Source organism: Gymnoscopelus microlampas (genome assembly GCF_963454915.1).
Source record: "Gymnoscopelus microlampas genome assembly, chromosome: 12".
Taxonomy (NCBI): domain Eukaryota; kingdom Metazoa; phylum Chordata; class Actinopteri; order Myctophiformes; family Myctophidae; genus Gymnoscopelus; species Gymnoscopelus microlampas.
The window spans coordinates 20844307-20870846 of NC_139949.1; the positions used below are offsets into that span (position 1 = coordinate 20844307).

General features: G+C 41.2%; 1 protein-coding gene across 4 annotated transcripts; it reads left to right on the top strand.

Annotated features, from left to right (window-relative positions):
* Positions 1 to 2789: 2789 nt before the first annotated feature.
* cul5b (cullin 5b) lies at positions 2790 to 20449 on the top strand. Of its 4 annotated transcripts, none has more exons than XM_084073903.1 (20): positions 2790 to 2824; positions 3999 to 4108; positions 4253 to 4352; positions 4547 to 4723; positions 5161 to 5302; positions 6093 to 6238; positions 8455 to 8535; positions 9021 to 9159; positions 11271 to 11401; positions 11782 to 11889; positions 12524 to 12588; positions 12703 to 12835; positions 14002 to 14133; positions 14344 to 14467; positions 15147 to 15215; positions 15322 to 15497; positions 15743 to 15904; positions 16258 to 16376; positions 17204 to 17327; positions 18961 to 20449. In XM_084073903.1, exons 1-20 carry the CDS (start codon positions 2801 to 2803, stop codon positions 19153 to 19155), a joined length of 2457 nt encoding a protein of 818 aa, XP_083930029.1. In that variant the 5' UTR covers positions 2790 to 2800; the 3' UTR covers positions 19156 to 20449. The 4 variants fall into 4 exon arrangements, with proteins under 4 accessions (XP_083930029.1, XP_083930030.1, XP_083930031.1 ...); XM_084073904.1 differs by having other exon boundaries at positions 9021 to 9114; XM_084073905.1 differs by lacking the exon at positions 15147 to 15215.
* Positions 20450 to 26540: the final 6091 nt, after the last annotated feature.

The following is a 26540-nucleotide window of genomic DNA, read 5'->3' on the forward strand; positions in this document are numbered from 1 at the left end:
TGTGTGTGTGTGTGTGTGTGTGTGTGTGTGTGTGTGTGTGTGTGTGTGTGTGTGTGTGTGTGTGTGTGTGTGTGTGTGTGTGTGTGTGTGCGCGCGCGCGCGCGCGTGCGTGTGTGTGTGTGTGCAAGAGAGAGAGAGAGAGAGAGAGAGAGAGAGAGAAGGAAATACCGACACATTATAGAGCAGTGGTTCTCAAACGTTTTCGTGTCAAGGACCCCCAAATTGACACTTATTGGCCCCCATTTTAAAATATATGCCAGGGACCCCCATAAGACAAGATTTCTTTGTACAGCATAGCAGTGATTCTCAACCATTTTAATTCAAGAACCCCCAGTTTGACATGCACTAGGGCTACGGACCCCCATTTAATGGCCTTTCTATCTCTGGGACCCCAATGTATATAGTAAAATCAATGTTAATTTAACTCTGAGAGTGTACAAATGGAGTTACAGACCCATAAGGGTCAAATTGGTTCCTAACTATCATTTAGCTGGGGATCCCCTGGAACTCCCTCAAGGACCCCTGGGGGTCCCCGGACCCCACTTTGAGAACCAATGCATTATAGAGAATGAAAACAAAGACTGTTGTTTTTGAGAAGCATATCGTGTCCTTGACACTATATAAATATTGTCTTGTTCGCTTGGGTTTCATTCTCCTCCTGCAGATGAACCTTTCTGTAAGGGGATCTGAATGGCCTTTTAAACAAGAAGTACAAAAAAAAGTAACATGTACATTTACTTATAAGTACTGTACCTAGGTACAATTTTGAAGTATTTGTACTTTACTTGAGTATTTCCAATTTCCAATACTCTTACTTCTACACCACTACATCTCGGAACCAAATGGTACTTTTACTCCACTATTTGAAAACTTTATAAAGTATTATTAAAGTAAATACTATATTTTATATCTGTAAAGTAACTAAGTTACTTTGCAGACATACATTATAATATTATAATATTATAAAACATTAACCACTTAAGCCCTATTTTATACCTAGATCTGCTATTTTAAAACATTTTCTATTTTTACTTTTGGTACTTTAAGTATATTTTGATGCCAATACTTTTGTACTTTTACTCAAGTAACATTGCGAACACAGGCCTTTACTTGTAACAGAGCATTTTTATATTGTGGTATTGCTACTTTTACTTAAGTAAAAGTAGACCTACTTCTTCCTTCCACCACTGAGGCATATTTACCAGTACACTAATATCTAAATGATACTACACACTCCCTTTGTTTTGTTTCAACATAAATAATTAGAATCCATTCAAATGATATATTCATATTTATCTGACAGGACTGCATGTTATTTATTCTTTGTTTTTGACACGAATCATTATGATCCATTCAAATAATATTTATATTCATATTAATCATTTATATTCATATTCATCTGACATGACTGCATGTTATTCTTTATTTTTGACATAAATCATTATGATCCTTTCAAACAATATATTCATATTTATCTGACATGACTGCGTGTTATTGCTTTCTTTTTTACATGAATAATTATGATCCATTGAAATTATTTATATCATTCTGACTGCATGTTGTACTTTCTTTTTGATATAAATCATTCGTCTATCATCCTTTCAAAATCATGTTTTATCTGAATCTGACAAGGCTGCATCATGCAGCCTAGCTAGCTGTCATACAGGAAACGATATGCAGCCTGCATGTTATCATTTCCTTTATGACATAAATCATTATGATCCATGCAAATTAAATCTGCCCAGAACCAGTGGTGGAGAAACTACTCTATTTTTGTTTTACTTAAGTAAAAGTATCAATACTGCAATGTAGAAATACTGTTACTACAAGTAAAAGTATCACAATGTAATAATTAAGTACCAAAAGTAATAGTACTCATTATGCAGAATGTCTCGTTTCACAAGTTTTCAAATATATAAAATGTATTAAAAATCTTTTGAAAATAGCAGATCTACAGCTCACAATGCCTGCAACGTGATGCATTGTCAGCTGAAGTGGTTGCTTCGCTGAAGTGAATGTATGTTTTGTAATAATAATCTAAATCATAATAATCAAGAAACTAAAGTTGTAAAATAATTGTAGTGGAGTGAAATTGTAGCAAGACCACTTTGGTAGAGGTTTGGGTTGAGTATTTACCTTGCCATGATGTAACTCCCAAAGGTGGACAAGAAATCTAAAATAATTGCTCCATTGATTAGAAATTGATCATTCAAGATATGCTCCTCGTTGACTTACATTGTACAATGAAACAGCTCTCAAAGTCACTCTTTTAGCCCGTAAACGAACGCAAACAATTAAAGCTGATTCAGACAATATAGAACATCAGCAACCCACTGTTAATTTTTTTAATTTTTAATAAAAATTTCGACTTCCTGATTATTTGGGGTTTTCTCAGGGGGTTTTCTTCTTAATAAAAATAGCAAAAACCACCGGAAGTTATCATTTTGATTTTGAAAAAATCAATTTCGTTTGCGTTTGTTTACGGGCTAAAATATTGACTTTGAGAGCTGTTTGTACATTGTACAATGTAAGTCAACAAGGAGCATATTTTGAATTATCAATTTCTAATCAATGGAGCAATTATTTTAGGTTTCTTGTCCACCTTTAGAGTTACATCATGCCAACTATTGCCAAGGTAACTACACAACCCAAACCTCTACCAAAGTGGTCTTGCTGTTTAAGTGCAGTACTTGAGTAAATGTACTCAATTACTTTACGCCACTGGAGAAAACAATCTGTGGAGTCCCGAACCAAGCATATTCACGCGAGATCGCGCGAGACATAATAAGTTGAGGGGAACATGGCGACGTCTAATTTGCTGAAGGTAGGAGCTTCCACTCTGGATCAATCCTTTAGGTCTCCATGTCACACAGTGTGACACCACGTTCTGATTGACTTTAAATCATGAATGGACCCTGGATCACCGCTGCGGTGTCCAGCAGAATGTCTTATTTACTCACTACGACCAGTTAGTTATCACTGGCTAACATTATAGCTACTATTCTATTCAATATGACTGAGGCTGAGCTGCTAAAAGAGCTATAAGATAGCTAACAGTACAGAGACACATTAAAGACACAGATGTTAACGTTATAGTCTTATTATGTCAGCTAGCGTGTCATTGTATTCATGCAGCAGCATCTGGGTGACATTAGAGAGCTGCAGCTGACTTGACGGTGGCATGTCCTACTCCTTAGTGTTGATTACATTATTTAACTCTTGAGAGTGAACAAATGGAACCAAATGGACCCTCTCAGAGTTACAAATGGATAGGATCTTATGGATCATCAGGGAAAGGAGACTTTGCATTCAGAATGTTGGTCATCATGTGGGGTTTTGCATGGACAGGTTGGTGACTCGACTGTCAACACAGGATCAGTCAAGCAATCAAACTTTTTATTTCAGTCTATTGGCAGAGTTCCGTAGGAGGGAAAAAAAGCAATGCATGTTATGTTATTCTAGACTTGAAAGCAGCAATCTATTTATTAATCTATTTATTTGAATAAATAAAATGTTATTTGAACCAATATGCATGGTAGAGTATGTTAATACAATATAACTAGCACATCTGCATCAGAGGGATGGCTGGAGGTGGTCTCCTCTCCCTACTCTTCCACTGAGAAATGTATAGCCTGGTGTGTGGGTGGGTAGGACACCTACTGGTTGACAACAAGTAGCGATGCCTGAAGCTCATAAGCCCAATATATCCCCAAGTCAAGTGGTTAGTACCAGAGTGGTAGAGATTCCACGTGGGAGACCTGGGTTCAAATCCTGGCCAAGACATGAAACTCACAGATCGCAGCTTTAGTTTGACCACAGAGGTCCATAGGAGAAAAGCACATATGCTATGTTATTATTGTACGCTGTAACTAACCCCAATCTATTGATTACAGTTTTGTGAATGTTCCTTATTCCCACAGAGAACATATCAGGTGATATTTCACATTTGCCATAGCCAGAGTTGTGCTGTAGTTTATTCACTTTGTGCTTGTTTTCAGAATAAAGGCTCCCTCCAGTTTGAGGACAAATGGGATCTGATGCGTCCCATAGTCCTGAAGCTGCTACGCCAGGAGTCTGTCACCAAACAGCAATGGTTTGACCTCTTCTCGTAAGTGTATCAAATTAAATATTGTTAGAGGGATAGATGTGGTTTCAGTCAGCTTTCTGTCGTGTTTTAGCAACCAGGAGGGAACAGATAGGGATTGCTAGATAGTCCTCCCATCACCGCCTTTGTTCCTGTTAATTTCCACAGAGACGTCCATGCAGTGTGTTTGTGGGATGACAAAGGTCCAGCTAAGATCCATCAGGCCCTGAAAGAAGACATCCTAGATTTCATCAAACAAGCACAAGCAGTAAGGGTTTGGTGCCATAAAATGTCTCAACTTTGTGCTGCTCTTATCCCTGAGTCTAAGCAAATCTCTGTTGTTAATGCGTTGGAGATTTGGATTCAACACCTAACTTTTAGATAAGGTTGTATACAGATTACATGTATGATCATATTCTCCAACTAAGACTGTCCCTGCCCGCTGTTCTCACCTTCCTCAAGCGGGTCTTAAGTCACCAGGATGACACGGCGCTGCTGAAGGCCTACATTGTGGAGTGGAGGAAGTTCTTCACGCAGTGTGACATCCTGCCCAAGCCCTTCTGCCAGCTGGAGATCACGCTCATGGGAAAACAAGGCAGCAACAAGAAGTCCAACGTGGAGGACAGCATCGTGCGGAAGGTGAGGAAAACAAGGAGCGCGTTGTTGGGTCAGGACAAATCAAAATAATCAATATCATGATTATTTCAAGCTTTTGCCTTGAAATAAGCCTCGATTACAATTAATGAACGATTTTTTCATGACCTGCTATTTTCAGTGAAAAAAGCAGATCTACAAGCTGTGAGCGTGCAGATCGGCTATTTTCACTATTGTTTTACGCCACCATTGTACAACCAAATATAATACACAGTTTATTTGGTTAATTGGTTAATCAAAGTAATTGATTTAGTCGATTTATAAAAACTCCATTTAAATATTTTTCATAGATTGGCTATTTTTGGTGCGTGACACGGCACGCAATTAAGTATAAGTAACGCTTCACCAGTCATCTAGCGGTGCCCCCACAGCATCCATGTTAATGTACCATACCTGTGTGTCTCTGGTCTCTGTCCTCTCAGCTGATGCTGGACACATGGAACGAGTCCATCTTCTCCAACATTAAGAACCGACTGCAAGACAGTGCTATGAAGCTGGTCCATGCTGAGAGGCTGGGAGAGGCCTTCGACTCCCAGCTGGTCATAGGGGTTCGAGAGTCTTACGGTGAGAGAAAATACATCGTCGCTGTCGGGCGGAAACCTTGTATGTCCAAAACCATTATTTTTCAGGAAATGGAAAAAATAACCTGTGGTCCAATGGATCCAATGTACAGTAGATATTATTTTCTCACAAGCTCTTGTTAATACTTTTCATTAGTTCAGTATTTATAAAACCCACAATAGACTTAACTAACCACTTTAAACCTGGCGTCCCTATTTTGAGCATGTCATTATAGGTAGCAATTTTCTAAATGTTCAAAATTAGCAAAAAGCTCACAATGCGTCGTTATGTGATGCATTCTGAGCTTGTAGATCAGCTACTTTTGTGTGACACCGTCATACGATGAAGCATAAAATAGGGCAGTTACTTATGAAAATAAATACAAAAATATGGAGATACAAGGTTTTTGCCTGACGGTGACAAAATCATATCCCATTTAGTGGACATTGGCATCCAAATCACCTTTCTGTACCATGAATGCAGTATGCCATGTCAACAGTTGGAAATAACTCTTAAATTAAATAAATTCAGAGTATGTTTTTTATTACTAATATTTTGTGCATATATTAGAATAGGGCTGTTTTGTGATGCTTAGATCTTTTTTTCTTTTCTTTTTTTCTTCATTGTCATAATGGCTGCACAAGTATCTGCTAATGTCTCGTTGGGTATCAGTCATTTTGGTTTTGTCATGCAGCAAATTTAGAACTACAAATCTGTGTATTTGTGTATTTTCTTTTAATGTATGTATATCTGCATACTTTTTGAAAATTCACTACCTGTTTTCTCTGAGCAGTGAATCTTTGCTCCAACCCCGATGACAAGCTGCAGATCTACAGGGACAACTTCGAGAAGGCCTACATGGACTCTACTGAACGTTTCTACAGAACACAGGCGCCCTCCTACCTCCAGCAGAACGGAGTCCAAAACTATATGAAATATGTGAGTACAGTACAATTTGTACCTAAGCTGCATCCTAGGTCTAAGCCTAGCACGAGAAGTCAATGATTATCTGCAGAATATCAGGGAATTTATATGATGATGGGCTGTTTTTTTCCTCACTAATCTAACCAGAATGTATTTTAGTGCTCGTGGTCAGTGTTGACTGTTCATCATATCCCATCTCCTCATGTTTTTATGATTTAGTTTGGTGTCTCAAGCTTGTATTCAAAAAGGTTACTGGTAAAGATTCTGTGACTGGGTCAGTTTTGTTCCCCGTTTCAACGTTGTTTTCTTGGTTCCATGGTTAGTGTAAGGGTTTAAGCTCTGGTTAGTGATGGAGTGGTTGTAGCTGTAGGGTTAGCTGCAGTACTTTTGGTTTTCATTTCTCTGCACTATGGTTTTCACTGTAGTATTTCCCAATAGCACTGGTGCAATGTGTTTGATGGTCCCTGAGTCAACAAGGTTATGCTTAGGTCCAATCTACCTCCACATTCAAGATTTTGCATACAAATACATAAGAGTGAAACCTATTTTTTCTGTTTTAAAGATATTTTTGGGGGGTTTCTGCGTTTTATTGGATAGTACAGTTGAGATTGAGAAGGAATTGACAGGAAACGAGGGAAGAGAGACGGGGAGTGTCAGGCATCAAAGGTCGTCGGGCTCGGTTATCGAACCTGTGACTCGCTGTCAGGCTACATTAGAGCCTTTATGCAGTATGCGCCTTAACCACTAGGCTATCGTTTGGTGCCCTTCCTCAGAGACACCTTTGCAGCAATTATAAACAGTAAAGATAAAGGAAGAGAAAAAGAAAAGAAAAAGAATAGCAATTGTACATGTCAAGTTTGTCAAACATGTCAACGTTTGTACGTTGGTCCTAGCACATATTGAGGTGCATAAAGGTTCATATAACAATGTACATACTGTACTCCACATTGTTATGGTACATCACCACTGTAATACAAACAAACATGGGCACAGTTAGGTGAAGGTCAACACTTGCTGCTGAGGTTTGAGATTTGAGAGTTGCTGCCTACAAGAATCCCAGCCTTCAGATTCAGACAACTTTATTTATCCCAAAGGGCAATTCATTTAGCAGCATTCCTAGTCCACAGACATGTCACATTACACAAAAGACAGAAGACTCTCAGGCAAGGCAGTTACACATCGAAGACAACAGGGCAACACACTCTGGTCAACTTAAGTAAAGAACGAGCGGCAGCAAACAGCAATGAAGCAACAACAACAACAAAAATAATATAATAGCATATAAAACAAAATAAATGTTTTGTTATAGTTCATATAAAGGGCCGGGTTCAAGGAATGCAACAGTCATTTCAAATGACTAGCGTTTAATAGCCTGATACCAGAAGGAACGAAGGACTTGGTGTAGCTGTTTGTTCTTCTAAGAGGCACATTATAATGCTGGCCTGAGGGCATTACAGTGAATTCACTCGACAGACCATGGTCAGGTTGGATAATAATTCCTTTTGCTTTGTGGGCCACCTGTTTCTCCCAAAGGAAGCACAGGGCTTGCATTATCTTAGAGCAGACTTTCACAATACCTTATATATACAGGCTATTCTTGTTTCTCACACATGACCATTATCAAATGAATGAGAAAGTAAAAAAGAAAAAAACACTTTCAATGGCTGTATGATAAAAAAACAATTAAAATAATCTCATGGACAAGAGTTAATCTTCTGCAACAATCGAAAAAGGGTCCTTGCCAACGCTGGCTTTTGTTTTTTTATTTTCTGTCTGAAAAATGAATTCAATAATGAAGTCGAGGAAGTTATCGCCACATGCCATTTCATGAAGGCAGGTAGCGCTCAACCATGATCCATCTGACCCCAGAGTCTTGGCAGTTATTAGTTAATTGTTAATCCAAAGCTGTTGGAGCTTTATATTTTTCCATAACAAGTTCCAGAAGTTCCATTTCCATTTGTATTAACGTGTTAAAATCGGGGAATCTGTGATCTGTGTCATTTTAGAAAATAGCTATATACAAGCTTGCAGCGCTGCACGAAGTGATGCGCTGTATATTTTGTACATCTGTTTTTTTTCAATAATTTTGAATATTTTTTTATTACGTTCTCAAAAAAGTTTGAGAACTACTGATTTAGAAGGTATTTGTAGAATCGGCCTCAGGTCTTAATGGGTTAAGACTTGAAAGTTTGTGTATCATGAGAGTCCATGAGATTGTCTCTGTTTGCCAGGCTGATGCAAAGTTGAGGGAAGAGGAGAAACGTGCACTGCGCTACCTGGAGACAAGACGGGACTGTAACTCTGTACAAGCAGTGAGTAGCCAGCCACATCTCATTTACAGTACCTATGAATACATTAACTTAATATACTGTTACACATACCATATCATCGCTATTGGGTGGAAACCTTGATGTCCAAAACGGTTGCTTTTCAGGAAATGGCTAAAAGAACCTGTGTTCCAATGGATCCAATGTAGCTACTATTTAGTCACAAGCTTTTTTTAATATGTTTTGTTGGTTAAATATTTATAAAACTCACAGCGATTATTATTAATTAAAAAGGCAAAAAAATAGAGAAGATAGTTATTTACAAGCTCTATCTGTTCTACAAGCTCAGAAGTGAAAATAGTCCATTTTCACTTCTTTTGCACAGCACTTTTGTATGACTGTATGGCATTCATATATGGACATATGGAGATACAAGGCTTCTGCCCGACAGCGATGATATTCAGCATTTCAGTAAAACACATTCAGCATGTTTTTTTGTGTTGTGTTGTCTTTGCTTCTCTGTCTTTCAGCTAATGGAGTGTTGTGTCAACGCTCTGGTGACGTCGTTCAAGGAGACCATCCTGGCCGAGTGTCCAGGCATGATCAAACGAAATGAGACAGAGAGTGAGTACGGCAGGAGTGCCCCCGCCAAAGGCTCAGCCAGCTCAGGTTTGCACCAGGAAATTGGCCCGCACCTAAACGTCTGTAGAATACCCTTGTCTGCCCGCCGCCGCCTCTCTCTGTCCTGATTGGTGTCTAGGCTGTAATAACCACTCATCACTGTGTTCTGGAGCTGTAGTTCTAACCATAGTGTCTATCTACAATAATGTGACCATGTTCATGGCCCTGAAGTGTCTCTGCTGTTACAGTGCAAGGCTGAAAATAGACAAAGGACATGATTCTAAAACAGACCTTTTCCTGTTGTCAAGTGGATCAGCTCAGGCCCCAGTACGTCATATTAACCACATGAACCCTAGTGTCCATATTCTGGGCATGCCATTATAGGCGAACATTGAGCAAAAATAGCAGATCTGTAAGCTCACAACGCGTTGCACCGCTTTGTGAGCTTGTAGATTGGCTACTTTCTGTGAATAGATTTGGTATAAAGGGGAAAAAGGTGGGGACCGAGTATAAGACCCTTTTAGGTCTCTCTTCAATTAAGTATGTAGGGTGTTTCTGATCCATTTTTGCTATTAGGCTTATTCTCTCAAGGATATCTGATATTGTTGGTCCTGAAGACTTTTGTCAGTAACAAATTCTTCAATGTACTCTTAAGCCCAGTCCACACACCAATGATTCACCATGCAACAAGTTGCAACTTGCAACCACTTGCAGCAGAATCCCAAAACTGAACCGACCTGCAACAGGACAATTCAGAATGCTGTGATTTCTCATCATCATTTCTCATCATTGGTGTGGATTGGGCTTTATACCAGTATCATCCCGTTTTGCTCTCAGATGTTGCAGGGCATAATAGTGTTCATATTTTCGTACGTTTTGGGGGCTTCGCCGATTATTGCTACTGTACTATGGGTGCAATAATCGATTTGGGGGGAAACATAAAATATGTATTTATTCTTTTACTTTCAGTAGCAAGAATCTTCAACGATACAGAAAATAGCCGTTCTACAAGCTCACATTGCGCCATGAAGCAATGCATGGGGAACTTGTAGATCGGCTATTTGAACCTTTGTATGGTGAAATATATGTAAAATACATGTAGGGCGTAAGAAGTTAATCAGACTAATCGATTTATTGGATTATAAAAACGTATTTGTAATTTATATATATATATATATATATATATATATATATATATATATATATATATATATATATATATATATCTATCCTACTATCCTACTATCCTATCCTACTATAATCCTACTATCCTACTATCCTACTATCCTACTATAATTCTAGTAACCTCTGTAGTGGTGGTGAGTACGTGAGTGAAGATACCCGGTTCTCCTCACTGGCTGGACCAATTGCTCTGATTTTGCACACAGCCATTGACCATTACCATCTGAACTTAACTGTGAAGCCGGTTTTTCAATTTCATCAAATCTCAGCTTCTTATTAGCGTTTTTGTGTCAAACACTGTCGCCATGGTTACGGGGCTGCCCAGCTATGGGACGAATTGCCTCCCGGGTTGCCAGATCATGTGCGCATATCCCCCCACGGATGCGCTGCACCGACCGGGTATGGTCTATATATATATATATATATATATATATATAAATCATTTAAATGGAATAAAAACATGCTTCTCGATTATTAAATTAATTGAAAAAGTAATCAATAGTGTTATGGTTAGGAAAATAATCGATAGTTGCAGCCCTATACTAAACACTGTTTTAAACCATCAGACATTAGAGTCTCTCTTGTGCTGGACTCTAGTTTGTGTGTGCGAGTATGCGTGCCCATAATGCCATAAGGCTCGGTCGCCCTAGCTCCACACCATAGGGGCACCTTCTGCTCAGCTGCCCCTCGACAGTGGAATGCCCTCCCTGACCACCCGAGAGCTCCACAGTCTGTTGACACTTTTAAGAGAGGATTAAAGACTTTCCTTTTTAACAAAGCATTCGCTTAGTTGTTTGTGTTTTACCTCCTAGTTCTTATGCTCATGTTTTTGTGTGTAGAAGTGTACACTTTAGAAGTGTAATTCAGTTTTTTACCCTGTATTGTAGCACTTTGAGATTTGTTTTAAATGCAAAGTGCAATTATTATTATTATTATTATTATTATTATTATTATTATTATCATCTCTCCTCCTGCAGAGTTGCACTTGATGTTCTCCCTGATGGACAAGGTGCCCAGTGGCATAGAACCCATGCTAAAGGACCTGGAGGATCACATCATGAGCGCTGGCCTGGCTGACATGGTGGCCTCGGCAGAGACCATCACCTCAGTAAGTGTACTTCTCACCCACAACATATTGATGTAAGGGGTGAAACCATTAATTGTAATAGCCTAATTGGTACATACATGTAAATTGACAGAAAACATTTTCCATTGAATAATATGACGTAATATGATGCTATTTAATGTTCCACATTATAAAAGGAAAAATGATGTGTCTGATAGCTGTGTAAAACATAATTCAGTCATTTCCTTTTATGGTCTCAATCAATCACATTGATTAATCAAATAACCAAAACATAATTGTCAGATGAATCTATTATATTAAAAAAAATCTCCTGTTTGTCGCAGCCCCAGCTGACATGAATATCTGATTGGAAAAAACAACTCTGTGATGAGTTATAATACTTGAGTTTGTCTCTTGAACAGGATTCTGAGAAATATGTGGAGCAGCTGCTCACGTTATTCAACCGATTCAGTCGACTGGTGAAAGAGGCCTTTCAGGACGACCCACGCTTCCTAACAGCCAGAGATAAAGTGAGCACAACAAGAAACAGTATCACACAGATCTGCAATCTGCGAGGACACATTGCTGTGCAATTTACAATTTAGATCGGTGGTTCCCAACCTTTTCTGGATCAGGGCCCACTTTGGGGGAAAAAAAGCCCACCCATCTGACCACTTAACACAGCAGCCATTTGGCTGTGCATTTTTATAGCATTTTCAGACGTTTATTTTAATGATCTGTCAATTAATTGTGTTTCAGCTTGGACCAATGGAACTGACGTAGTATACTTTAAGTTCATATTTATCGGTATCACAATGAAAGCTAACTGTTCAAGATTTTAAAGAAAAAAGAGGAAAAAAACTTTAGATTAATGTTATATTATCAACATTAACATATTTTGGCAATTATTTGGGGGCACACTTGTAATATTCCCACGGCCCACCAATGGGCCCGGGTCCACAGGTTGGGAATAGCTGATTTAGGCATTTAACAGACACTCTTATCCAGACTGGAGATGTGTCTTTGGAATAAGCATTGGACATTGGACAAAACACTCAATGATCAGTTATATTACTTGTGTTTATCTCTTGAACAGGATTCTGAGAAATATGTGGAGTTGTTGTCTAATGATCTACAATGACCATGTTCTTATCTGCCCTGCAGGCATATAAAGCCGTTGTGAACGACGCCACTATATTTAAATTAGAACTTCCCCTGAAACAGAAAGGGTGAGAAATGCTCCTTGTACGATGTTGCATACCTTTGGTCCATCCACTGAAGAATGGCGTGTTGCATAAAGGCCACATTGACATTTTCGTCCCCTCCCCTGCTGTGTTTCTCAGTGTGGGCCTGAAAACCCAGCCAGAGTCCAAGTGTCCCGAGCTGCTCGCCAACTACTGTGATATGCTGTTGAGGAAAACGCCGCTCAGCAAGAAACTCACCTCTGAAGAGATAGAGGCCAAGCTCAAAGAAGTGGTACGTCTGCGCTTGTATGGGTCTGTCAATTTAAGGAATCTCTGTCAGGCCGTCTGATCCGCACTTTTCTCCACAGTGGGTTGAGCAATTGATCTAAACTTGCACACAGGCATTGACCATTGGCATATGGAGGCAGTGAGAAGCCAATTTTTCACTTTCCCCCAAATTTAAGCTCTATTTTGTGAATTCTGCTTTGGTCATTACTGCACATGCGGCTACGGCCTATCTTGTCACAGTTACGGTCCCTGCTGGCTATGGGATCTGCTCTGTTGTCCTGGTTACGGTCCCTGTCGTTTGGTGGACTTGGCTACGGGGCTACAGTACACACTCACACACAACGCCACACAGAGAAGAACGGCAGCAGTACAGTACTTGAATGTAGTTTCGTGAGCAGGAGATGATGTTCGTCCAGAGAGTGTGTTTGCATTGCAGGGTTTCGTGCTCAAACAACCTGAGAAGAAGTGCTGCCTAAAAAATATGAATGACATTACAGAAAATACAGAAACCAAAAAAAACATGATGTTTTAGACACACATGGTAGTTTTAAATGACTGAAAACTCAAGTGACTTGTGGCATCCAGGGACATAGCCAATTCTAGGCTTTGCCCCCAGGGGGTGCAAGGTTGAGAGAAAGAGATGAGCCAGTGTCTGTATGAATTGCACATTTCAGTATTTGTGCAGATGGAAATGTTATAGCAGGTTATGACAGCATGCATTCACAACTGTGCATCACCACACAAACCCATATAATCAGCTCCAACTGTAGAGATATAGAAGTACTTTTAATTCTATGATATCAACACTACATCCCTGAAAACTATTTTGGTAATCTTATTACTTACATTATAAACTTACGTACATATATTTTAAAATGTTCTTTCATCGAGCCACTGCAATTGTACCCCTGGTAGACACTTGCATATCACAATGTATAAAAAACATTCTGCATAACTCATATACTTCACTGTATTATTTATAGCGTTGAGAAGGAAACTTTTTCTTATACTGGTTTGTAGGAGCTAGCAGTTAGTTTTGTGGGTATTTAACAGCTGATTTAATTCTGTGAAATGTAATTGTCATGGTATTCCTGTGAGCTTTTTCCTGAAGGACTGCTGTGAGTATGTGATGATATGCCATAATACGTTTTTGTATGAACTCTTTTACAGCTATTAGTGCTTAAGTATGTCCAGAACAAAGACGTGTTCATGCGTTACCACAAAGCACATCTGACGCGTCGCCTCATCCTAGACATCTCAGCAGATAGTGAAATAGAAGAGAATATGGTGGAGTGGCTCAGGGTAAGACCTGTGTGTGTGTGTGTGTGTGTGTGTGTGTGTGTGTGTGTGTGTGTGTGTGTGTGTGTGTGTGTGTGTGTGTGTGTGTGTGTGTGTGTGTGTGTGTGTGTGTGTGTGTGTGTGTGTGTGTGTGTGTGTGTGTGTGTGTGTGTGTGCGCGTTAGTGAGTGAGTGAGTATTATTTGGTTGACCGTACTGTCGTGTACTTCAACAGGAAGTAGGAATGCCAGCGGACTATGTCAACAAGCTGGCCAGAATGTTCCAAGATATCAAGGTGTCGGAGGACCTCAACCAGTCTTTCAAAGAAATGCACAAACATAACAAGCTAGCATTGCCGGGTAAGAGACAAGAAGAGTAGCAATCAATATATGTGCTACTGTGTACAGTGTGTGCATAACTGTAGTCCCGGGTTTACGGAAAGTGGCATACCCGTTTCCTGTTCCAGTTCATTTTACCATAGTCTTGATTGATTGGCTCTGTGGCAGATTTCAACCAGAAACACATATCGTTGCTGTCAGGCAGAAACCTCTTATCTCCATATTTTAACTTTTTGTGTTTTTTCGTAAATTAACACCCTACTTGATCATACTACAGCGTCACTCAAAAGTAGCAGATACACAAGCTCGAAACGCGTTGAATCGCGCCACATTTTGAGCTTGTCGATCTGCTACTTATGATACTTTTGAATTTGACTCCTGAAGAGTAACAGTTTTGGACATATGAGGTTTCCACCCGACAGACGATATGAAGGTGTCATACAAGCTCACATTAGGGGCGGCCACAGCTTAGTGGTAATAGCAAGGTCACTGGTTCAAGGTCACCAGTTCGCCTCCCGGCCTTGGTCTATGTGTTGAATTGTCTATGTGTTGAAGTTTCCCTGAGCAAGACATTTACCCCTAACTGTTCCCCCCAAGTACTCATCATAACCATCTTAGCAGCCATCAACTGGGTGAAGCTGAACACTGAATTTCCCCCCGGGACTAATAATGTAAAACATTATAATAATTGTGTTTCCAGGCAAAAACATAATCTCCACTTCCCAGCCTTGCGGCCTGGTGGAGATAACGGCAAACCTTAAATTACCAGGCATGTTATACAAGTACCGTATAATGCTAATAATATCTTGTACATTTCAAGCTATAGGATGGTTTATGTCAACAATATATGTGTTTCCTTTCATGATCACTTGCAGCGGACTCTGTCAACATTAAGATTCTGAATGCTGGCGCGTGGTCGAGGAGCAGCGAGAAGGTGTTCGTTTCTCTGCCTACAGAACTGGAGGATCTGATACCAGAAGTAGAGGACTTCTACAAGAAGAACCATAGTGGCAGAAAGCTCCACTGGCACCACCTCATGTCCAATGGCATTGTGAGTCATAAATGCACATACAGTGGCTAAAGTAGGTCTCATTGCTTGTTTGGCTTTGGATTGAAGTTTGTGCAGGTTGCGACGCATTGTGAGCTTGTATGCTATTTTCACCAAATGTTTGACATGCCCAGAATAGGTACACTACTAGGGTTCATGTGGTTATAGAGAAGTCTGTGTGAAGGATTCTGTTGAAGCAGGTTTACCATATCTCACCATCTGTCACCTCTCTCTCTTTCCATCTCCAGATAACTTTTAAGAATGAGGTGGGGCAGTATGACCTGGAGGTAACCACGTTCCAGCTCGCCGTGCTGTTTGCCTGGAACCAGCGGCCGAGGGAAAGGATCAGTTTTGAGAACCTTAAGTTGGCCACTGAACTTCCAGATGCCGAGCTGCGACGCACACTCTGGGTAAGGCTGAAAATAGCAGCGCTTGTAAATCAGCTATTGTTGCTGTGGGACAGTGCCATATGGCGGAGTATACATTAGGCATAAGGATGGTGACGAGGCTGACTCTTTAATGAGGTTCATGCTGTATATCCGTAATGCATAATATACTGGAAAAAAGAAGACCTGTAGTTATATACAAGAAGCTGTCCCCAAAAATAATGATAATTAAAAAAAAACGCAATGTTAGGTCAATCAAAGTTAGTCATAATTAGTCATTTTATATTTATTTTCTGTTTCAATTCGATTATTTGGTCACACTGGCATATTACTTTACTTTGATCCCCCCCCCCCCCCTCTCTCTCTCCCCCCTCCAGTCTTTGGTGGCGTTCCCAAAACTAAAGCGTCAGGTGTTATCGTACGACCCGGTGGTGGGTTCACCCAAAGACTTTGCAGAAGGAACACTATTCTACATCAACCAGGAGTTCTCTCTAATGTGAGAAATGTGGAGAGTCCTCTTTGTCAGCCCCCTTTTACACCTGGCATTAAAATGTATCTTGGATGACTGGATAGCAAACTGATTGCACTTTGCATAAAAGTCTAGACATAAATGCAACTTACGACTCTTTTTGACTATAAAAAAGGGTAACCCAGAACTTTCCAACTTTCCAGAACCTGTGGTGTTCTTTGAGGAGAATAGTTATTCTATTATAACTAGAATCAGGGAGGTATTTTATAAACAAAAATAAACTGTAATATGTTTTGCGGCATTGGCATGGTTCACTTGGTTCTAGTATAGTTGAAAAGACCCTTTATAAGCATTGAAGACAGATTGAAATCCTGTTAAAGGTTTAGTCTACCGATTTACACGCATTGTCTATGGCGTATTGTAGCTGTAAACTCTCGTACCTGTAAGTGGATCCATCTTTCCCAGCCACATACAGGATCTCTCTCTTCACACATTACATTATAGGTCCCTGACGATGTCATTTGAAAGAGAAATGGTGCACATTTTAGTTTTGAGCTGAGCTTGCAGTAGATACAACAATACGTACAAAATGGCAATTTCAGGAGTGCCTACCATGTCTCCAGTAGCTAAATGACAGACGGGCAGGGCTGTTAGAAAGTACATTTAGTAAGATGAATGTTCACATTACACGGTAAAGCGCTTGAGGGAGTGCATCAGGATTTTCTATCCGGCTGTTTCGAGACACTTTTCTGACGACAGGTTTAAATGTAATGGGGATAAATCTCTTCACATAAATCACATGCAATCTCTATACAAAATTGTATTTTATTTTATTTTTTTCTATCTATTCTCAGAAAGAACTCCAAGGTGCAGAAAAGGGGAAAGATCAATCTGATTGGTCGGTTGCAGCTCACCACAGAGCGAATGAGAGAGGAGGAGAACGAGGGTATAGTCCAGCTCAGGATACTAAGAACACAGGTATGGAGACCACTGCACAGCTGCTCGCTGTGCTCAGCGCTGGAGAGTAACTTAAGTACATGTACTCAAGTACTGTACTTAAGGACAATTTTGATGTATTTTTACTTTACTGGAGTATAGTTCCAATGTTCAACACTTTTACTTCTATTCCACTACAGCAGTGGTTCTCAATCTTTTTCATGTCAAGGACCCCCAAAATTATATGTATTTGGCCGCAGACCCCGATCTGAAAAGGTTTTGTGCCAGGGACACCCAGAAGAGAAGATGTATGTACAAAAATAAAAGAAGAATGCCAAACATCAAATATAAAAAAAAAATAGCAGATGTTGAATAGCCATGAATAGTAGTGGTGATTGTGATGCTATATTAACAAATTTAGCTGGGGACCCCCTGGAATCCCCCCAAGCACCCCTGGGGGTCCCCGGACCCCACTTTGAGAACCACTGGTACAACTAATGTATTGTAGTAGTTCCAATTTTCAATACTTTTACTTCAGTACATCTCGGAGGCAAATATTGTATTTTTACTCGACTTATTTGACATCTTTAGTTACTAGTTACTTTGTAAATTTTGGATTATTATTACAAAACATACCACTTGAGCCCTACATATACCGGTACTTCGACTACAGTGTATTTGTGATATAAGATCACAGCTTGTAGATTTCCAAAGGATTTTTATACACTTCATACATTTGAAAACTTGTGAAATGGAACATTCTGCACTTTTACTTTTGTTACTTTAAGCACATTTTGATGCCACTACTTTTATACTTTTACTCAAGTACATTTTGATTACCGGACTTTTACTTATAACAGAGAATTTCTACATTGTGGTATTGATACTTTTACTTACTTAAGTAAAGAATTTACTACCACTGGGTGTGCTCAACATGCACGTAGGACCGGCCAACTGTTGGGTTCTTGAATTACGCCCGGATAATTCCCACTACTGTGACGAGCACCACCTTCTGTGTGTACAAATAATCAAACACTGCGTTTCCCACGAAGGAATTTCACATACAATAGACATGTTATGTTATCTTAACCGCTAGCCACGGTTCAATTTGAGAAAGACTTTACTTAAGTCCTACGTACTTCTTTGTACAACAAATAGCGGAATCAGCTGATCTACAAGCTCACAGCATGTTGCTTCTCTTTGCCTTTTTTTTAATGAAAATGTAAATTTTAGAACATTAACATTTGCCCAAAATAGGGTTGCCATGATTTTACACAACACAATTATTTTATTAAATTGTTACATTACAGACACACATTTTTTTTTCATTTATTTATTTATTTGGGAGGGACCGTTTGTATTTATGAACAATACATATTAAGTACCGTACTGTAAATACACAGGATTTAGCAAGAGATGCAAATTTCATCCGTAGTCCCTGACATAAAAACAGTTAACATACAAAAATACATCAATGCAAGACACCATGAATAATACAAATAAATCACAAAAACAGGGTTACAGCTTTAGTATGATCAAGTAGGGTGTTAATATGGACATGAGAGGTTTCTGACCGACAGCAACGTTAAGTTATCTTATTACTTAACTCCTGTTTTATTTCCCAGATGAGTTTCTTTCTCACGCATTTCCCCTCCTCTACCCCCCGCCCATCCAGGAGGCTATCATTCAGATCATGAAGATGAGGAAGCGTCTAAACAACGCCCAGCTGCAGACGGAGCTGGTGGAGATTCTGAAGAACATGTTTTTGCCACAGAAGAAGATGATCAAGGAGCAGATGGAGTGGCTCATAGAGCACAAGTACATCAAACGGGACGAGACGGACATTAACACCTTCATCTACATGGCGTAGCACGGCCAACACATGACTACAGAGAGCTGCTCTCTGTGTCGGCCGTCGTTTGCGTGGCTTTGGGCCTGATGGACAACTGAGAGTATATCCAGGCCCCTCGTCCTCCATTCAACTCATGAACCCTAGCGTTTCTATTCTGCGGTGAACATTCGGCGACAATGGCATATCTACAAGCTCGCAATGCGTCGCGATCGCGACGCATTGCGAGCTTGTAGATATGCTATTTTCTGGGGGACTCCAGTCAACTTAAGTATATAGGGTTTAAATGGTTAAAAGTAAAAAACTAAACAAAGTTGCGCAGGGAGTCGGGGTGGGCATGAATTTATGACTGGAGATGTATTTAAGATAAACTGAACTTCCTGACTTTAAAGTTCTATAATGAAAAAAAAAAAGAAAAAAAGAAAAGATAATGCTTTGGAGAAACCGCAGGAGTCAGCACCAAATGTTTTACGGTTGTTTTGGCTTGGAAGGGGTTTCCTTGTCTGTCAGATGAGGCTCGGCTTGTGAATGGTCCGTTTTTGTTGCCATGGTGTGCCCCAGCCACCATGCCGACCAATCACCACGCTTGCCCCCCACAGACACATACACCACGCCTCCACATTGATTGTTTTGTGTGAGTCTAAAGGCATGCTGAGGGGAAAAGAAATGGAAGGGCCCTGCCGCTCACAACTCCCGCAGTCCACTTTGAATATGTGTCTGTCGGACCCACCGACCACCACCACTCAAAACAACACAGACAAAAGCTAGTGTGCTTCTCTGCATTTTGTGACACGCACACACAGAGGTTGTGTCTTTTACCCAAGTTAAGTCAGACATATTTTTGTTTGTGGCGGTGTGTGTGTGTGTGCTGTCAAAGCTGTAGTGAGAGCGGTCTCAGGTAGAGTGATTCAGCACTTCCATCAGGAAATAGTAAAGCAGCGGTCCGGGATATAAAGCACTTGACAGCTTCCAGAACAGAAACAAGGCAACGAGTGGACCCAAGTTCCCAAAACGTTCCACTAGCCTCTACTCATAGGTCACATTGTAGAATGTGGAACAATTAGCATATTGCTACTATATAATATGAAATCCATTTTCATCTACCACATGTGCCCATGGGTGTATGGGCTCAAGAGGCAGAACTGGAAATGAGTCAGCCCCCCCGCCACCCCCCCCGCCCCTCCCTCACTCTCTTCTACAGGTATCCTGAGAAAGGAGGCAGAGACTTAGTGTTACACATGTTGACTACAGAAATTCAAAGCTATACTTTAGGAGAGTGTACAAAGGGATGTGAATAATGAAATGACTAAATAAACAGCACCTTATTATAAAACAATGCGCATGCTTGTTGTCATTGGTCCTGGAGTGAGTTTAGTTGGTATGTGACATGTTAACGGTTGCCGTTTCATTTGCGATTTTTTCTAAATCCTACACACTTAGGTTATAAAAGGAATATTCCCATTCTTTGATAACCAAAGCAATGTGTGTGATTATGATTGTTTTTATATAGGCTATTAATTTGCTCTTATCCAATTGTACCCAACCTCCGATCCGATGGCAGCGCATGAGCTACATTTTCATTCCAGGTGTTGGGTTTACTGGGACACCTGGTTTTCGTCTACCGTCTACATCTCGGATCAACTTTATGGAGTGCTTGAGCATGTCATCTCTATTGCCTGCACCATCCTAAGGGATATGAGGAGATCTGTAACCTATCGTGTACCATCCTAAGGTATATGAATAGATCTTCATTAGTGATTCTCAACCTTTTGAATTTCAAGGACCCCATCATCAGGCCACAGTCCCCCATTTGATAAATGTTTTACAAAATGAATCTGTAGACACACTGATGATTTTACAGTGTAGATCATCAGTGTTAATTTAACAAAAGAAAAGTCTCAAATAGATTGCTGGTGGTCCCTGAACTCATAGTTGAGAACCAGTTATCTAACCTGAAACATCCTAGATAAAGGATATGAGATCTATATGCAGTACCTGTACCAGGTATAGCCTTTGAGTAGATAACTGTCCTGTACCATCCTTTCTGAGGAGTGAGGACAGTACTAGGACATAAATATTTTTCATTTGGCTGGTTAAATCATTCATGTGCTTGAAGTGGCTCCACTGTGTTTGTATTGAGTGCTGTGCTTTTTGTACACCGCCTTGCTACCAGGCTGTAAAAGCCCGATTTGTACACCCTTGTACGCCGCAGTATAATTTCTGCGTATACTTCAAACTAGCGTGTCGCATTGCTACAATAATAGTAATAGGCAATGGCATCATTGGGGCATACAATGAAAATGAACTGGAGTCTGGAGCCATACGAACTCACCAAGTGAATTGTTCTAATTCACCAGTCTACAATAAATGTGATCTTTCGTCGCCATCAAGTGGAATTTCGAAGGAATTGCAGCATCGACCGGACAAAGGAGACATGGGAATATCCATCAATTAGGGTCATTACATTTCGCTTAATCATGTCAAGTAGGCCTACTGGCCTAGAGATGCATTTGAGAGGAAAAATCCCACCCATATACCATTCAGAAACAAACAGGACTTCTTGTTCATGATACAATGTGTATAGCTACTTAAATAACATGTGATTGTCTTGGATTCGAGCAGTTATAACTTGAACAGGAGACCGAGATGAAAACAAAGTAGCATATTGTTATTATTTTTGCCATCATGCATTGCACTGTTCATGGCCACAATGCTGCGGATCTGCATTTGTTTGGGTCTCCTTTGGCCAAAAACATGTCCATGCCCATTCGAAGTGACCGCACCGGACACCCTGCAAGGCCTTTAAATAGAAAAAAAAAAAAAATATATATATATATATATATATATATATATTTTGGACAAAATAGCCAATTTTACATCGAGGTGCCCAGATGTCCCAGGGGTTTGCGGCCGCCGGCTCACGTTACTGCAGTCCCACCTATCCTGTATCATAGCCTACAGATCACTCAGTGACAGATATAGACGGGGAGACAAACATGAATTATTACTAGGGTTCCTTTTTCTTTATTTTTGATCTACCCTGGTGGTCCCTGCTGGCAAACACATGGCAATATAACCCGAGCAGTTAAATTGCAAGTGGATTTGTCCTAATAATGCGCGGGTGCGTCCCGTGCACACAATCCTCTTTAATCACTTACAACGTTGCATCCTTTTAATAAATAAGGGGATTTCATTCAAAAATACTCATTTATTCTCCGTCGCACGGCGGTGTCACGCGGCCGAAAATAGCCGATCTACACGCTCACAGCATGAGGGGACGTGCTGTGACTGAGCTTGCAGGTCTGCTATTTTCGGCGCGCGCGACACCGTTGTGCTGACGAAGTATGAATCGGTCTTTTTTTTTTTTTACAGTATAGGCCCATTTCTCTCTCTCTCTCTCTCTCTCTCTCTCTCTCTCTCTCTCTCTCTCTCTCTTTCTTTCTTTCTTTCTTTCTCTCTCTCTCTCTCTCTCTCTCTCTTTCTCACTCTCTCTCTCTCTCTCACACACACACACGCACACGCACGCACGCACGGGCGCGATACTGGGCCGCACATGCTCAGTGTTTCCCTTTTCCCAGCTCTCTCCTCCTCGACTATTATAGCTCCTCCCTGGCGTGCGTGGCGTGCGTGCGCGTGAGACGAGGAGAGGAGGAGGAGGACGAATACGACGAGGAGAGGAGGAGGAGGAGAGGAGGAGGAGGAGAGCTGTGCTGTGCTGTGCTGTGCGCGGAGGAGCAGAGAGGAGGCAGCAGCAGCAGCAGCAGCCAGCACAGGGCTCCATCCATGGAGCGATAGAGAGAGAGATAGATAGAGAGGAGCGGAGCAGCAGCTCTGGATTCCCGGAGGAGCCGACGACGACGAGAGAGCAGCCGTCGTCAAGGGAGAGGCCTCTGGTACAGGTAGAGACTGCTGTCGTGTGTGTGTGTGTGTGTGTGTGTGTGTGTGTGTGTGTGTGTGTGTGTGTGTGTGTGTGTGTGTGTGTGTGTGATGTGCGTGCGTGCGTGCGTGCGTGCGTGCGTGCGTGCGTGTGTGTGGTGGTGGTGGTGGTGGTGGTGCTGATGATGAGAGGCGATGGATGCTTGTTGTGTTCCCGCGCTGCTCCATCTATCTATCTATCTGTCTGTCTATCTATCTATCTATCTATCTATCTGTCTATCTGTCTATCTATCTATCTATAGATCTATATCTGTATAGGCTGGGCTAGCTGCTGGTTCGTCTGTCTCCATCATCCAGAGGACGTGAGTGCAGATCAGATTCATGTGAATCTGTGTCTCACTGGTTGCACACTGTTGTCTGTGTGAGTCGTTCCGTTCCGTTCTGCTCGAGGGGGGATGCCCGTTTGGCTGGTGCTTGCGTGCGTGCGTGCGTGTGCGTGCGTGCTTTGCCGCGCGATGGAAACCCGCGATGAAGAGGATGATGATGATGATGCTACTGTATCTGCAAGAATGGATTTGCTCCCCTTTTTTTGCGCATTAATAACTACAGAGAGCCTCGAGGTACCCCCTTAAAAACTACAACTACAACAACAACAACAAGGGAAAAGTGACATTGCTGAGCCAGCCCAGACTATACTGTATATCTTCCTGTTCATTAGAGTGGAATGGACAATGAAGTAGCCTAGTGCTTATGTTGACCATGGAGTCATCTTAGAAGTATTAGTCTTCTTCAGAGGAACAAGTTGGGGATTTACTGCATGGTGTGGGGCGCCCACATCCATGCCAGGTGTCAGACCTGGAAGCAATTAAAGCAAGTTGCATTTACTCAACTGCACAACAATGAACCATTTTTAAACCCTCTTATTCTTAGTAAAACAGACCCGAGTTATAACTGTACTTGACCGTTTTTTTCCGTCTACGCCAAATCTCTTTGTCAAAAATTGCCAATTAGCTCACAAGTTGTCAGCTTTTATAGATCTGCTATTTTTGGTGAATGTTCCCCCCAGTTGTTCCCCTTTTGGGATGCTGGGGTTCAAGTGCACATTTGTCAAAACATATGGCATCGGTGGTCAAAGACAGAAAAACACATCTCACATGCTGTCTGAGACTACAGAGGAATAAAATGTTCCACAAAATAAAAAAGGAATGACCAAAGAATCCATCGTTATTTTCAACTGGTTGATTTGATTCCACTGTGTCCTCTTCATAGGGCAGTTGAGTGTATAATGCTCGATTTAGGTATAATTATGCTCCCGTCCTACCACGGCGTCGTCGCGTGCTGAAAAAAGCTGATCTACAAGCTCACGCAACTTGTAGCTTGCCATTTTTTTGCTGTCCGCGCAACAGCCATCGTGTGACAAAGTATAAGTGCGGGGCTCAATAAGGCAGAAGGAAAGTGACTTTGGGTGCAGGTGTCATATGTCATGGTGGCCAAGCCTTGCTGGCAGGAGCAGAGGAGACTGCAGAGAGGATAACATGCTGTGTTGGGCCTGGGATAGCCCTCTGCTGATGCTGAAGGAGGGGGGGTGGGGGAGAAGGGGGGGGGGTGGTTTGGCGCACCCCTCGATTAGCCATCCAAACAGTGCGGGATCTCCTCTCTCTCCTCTGTGCTTCTCTCTCTCCTCTGCTTCATTCTCTCTGCCTCTGTCTCTCTCTCCCTCCCTCCTCTGCTTCTCTGCTTCTCTCTCTCTCTCTCTCTCTCTCTCTCTCTCTCTCTCTCTCTCTCTCTCTCTCTCTCTCTCTCTCTCTCTCTCTGTCTTTGTCTCTCTCTCACTGGTGTACTGGTGCATTACTGCTCCCCGTTCACTTCTGTGAGTGTAATCAGTCTGTCAGCAGAGTGGAATCAGAGAGTTGGCACACGCGCGCACACACACACACACACACACACACACACACACACACACACACACACACACACACACACACACACACACACACACACACACACACACACACACACACACACACACACACACACACACACACACACACACACACACACACACACACGAACAGCCACCTCCCTGACTGTCCAGATGATCTTATAACGTACAGCTTCTCACACGCTACAGGTCTGTTTTTTATTAATTGGCCTATTATTTTGGGGAAAAAAGGTGTCATTATTGAATTGTAATTAAAACGCAGAATACAGCAACACCACAGTCACAGGAATTCAGGCAGGAGGTGTAGTAGGACAGCAACTGGATATCCCAAACAAAGACACTGACGTTTTGCACAGAGAGCACAGAGCATGCAAACAGTTACAGTCCGTTGGCAGTAGCGTAAGGAAATACAAATAGTGTATTTGCCAGTGGGTAATCTAAGCCAAATGCATATTTTAGTGGATAAATATTGCACCGTCTTGCGGTGGAGTATAATTTTCTCAGCCTATAGTTGCGTCAAAGTCAGTACATTTAGTCAGTACATTTAGTCAGTACAGATTTTGAATGACCACAAAAAAACAACAACAGTAGCTGCCTGTTTAGCCATGTAGCCTGTTTCTTAGACTTAGTGATGCACAGTAGCATAGCATGCATGGTACAATCGTCAGTGTTAATTTAACTCGGAATGTAACCAATAGACTTGTAAAGGGTCCATTTGGTTTCATGTGTACACTCTCAGAGTTGCAAATGGATAAATTAACACTGAGGGGTTTTGCTGTGTGCTTGGGAGCAACAGAAGCCTTACAATCTGTAGGTTCACTCAGGGGCATCATTGGGGGTCCCAGGGGATGGCCTCCCCCTAGCGTTCACATCTAACCTCAAATTCACCTTTTTATACATATCGTTGCTGTCGGGCAGAAACCTCCTATCTCCACATTTTTACTTTTTGTGTTTTTTTGTAAATCAATGCCCTACTTGATATAGCATCACACAAAAGCATCAAAAGTAGCAGATCTGCAACCTCGAAACGCAGTGCAAAGCCACTCATTTTGAGCTTGCAGAGCTGACTGCTACTTTTGCTATTTTTGACAGCTTTGGACATATGAGGTTTCCACTTGACAGAGACGATATTTTCTCTTTCTTGTTGCAGATGAATCTGGTTTTAGATCCCAATCCACGGCTGTTTATCTACAGTACATGTGACATGTGTTACAGACACCGGCTTTCTTGTCTGCAACCATAAATACCCCCCCCACCCCCGCAATAGTATGCGATATGACGTGTTGTGATCAGCTATTTTGGCTATTTTTAACATAATTGTTAAGTGGTCAACCTTTTTCTGAACTCACACCTCTGGGTTGGTCCACTTGTTGATGATGGTTCACTTGTTGACGATGTAGCGCAATGAAATAGTGACTATTACTACTACCAACATCCACGTCAGCCATGTTCCATAGTATATTCTTTGTATTCGTACCCGACTCAGCAAAATCCTCAGTGTCAATTTAACTCTGAGTTTTTAGAAATGGACCCAAATGGAGCGGGGTCCATCCAGTATTACTTTTTGGTGTAAACTATGTCTGGAGCA

What these genes read in the sequence shown, in the direction of transcription:
- cul5b (XM_084073903.1), top strand. Translation starts at nt 2,801, where the DNA reads ATGGCGACGTCTAATTTGCTGAAG. An exon ending in CGGCAGAGACCATCACCTCA is followed by an intron (nt 11,402 to 11,781) that starts GTAAGTGTACTT and finishes TCTCTTGAACAG; the next exon opens with GATTCTGAGAAATATGTGGA. An exon ending in GGCAAACCTTAAATTACCAG is followed by an intron (nt 15,216 to 15,321) that starts GCATGTTATACA and finishes GATCACTTGCAG; the next exon opens with CGGACTCTGTCAACATTAAG.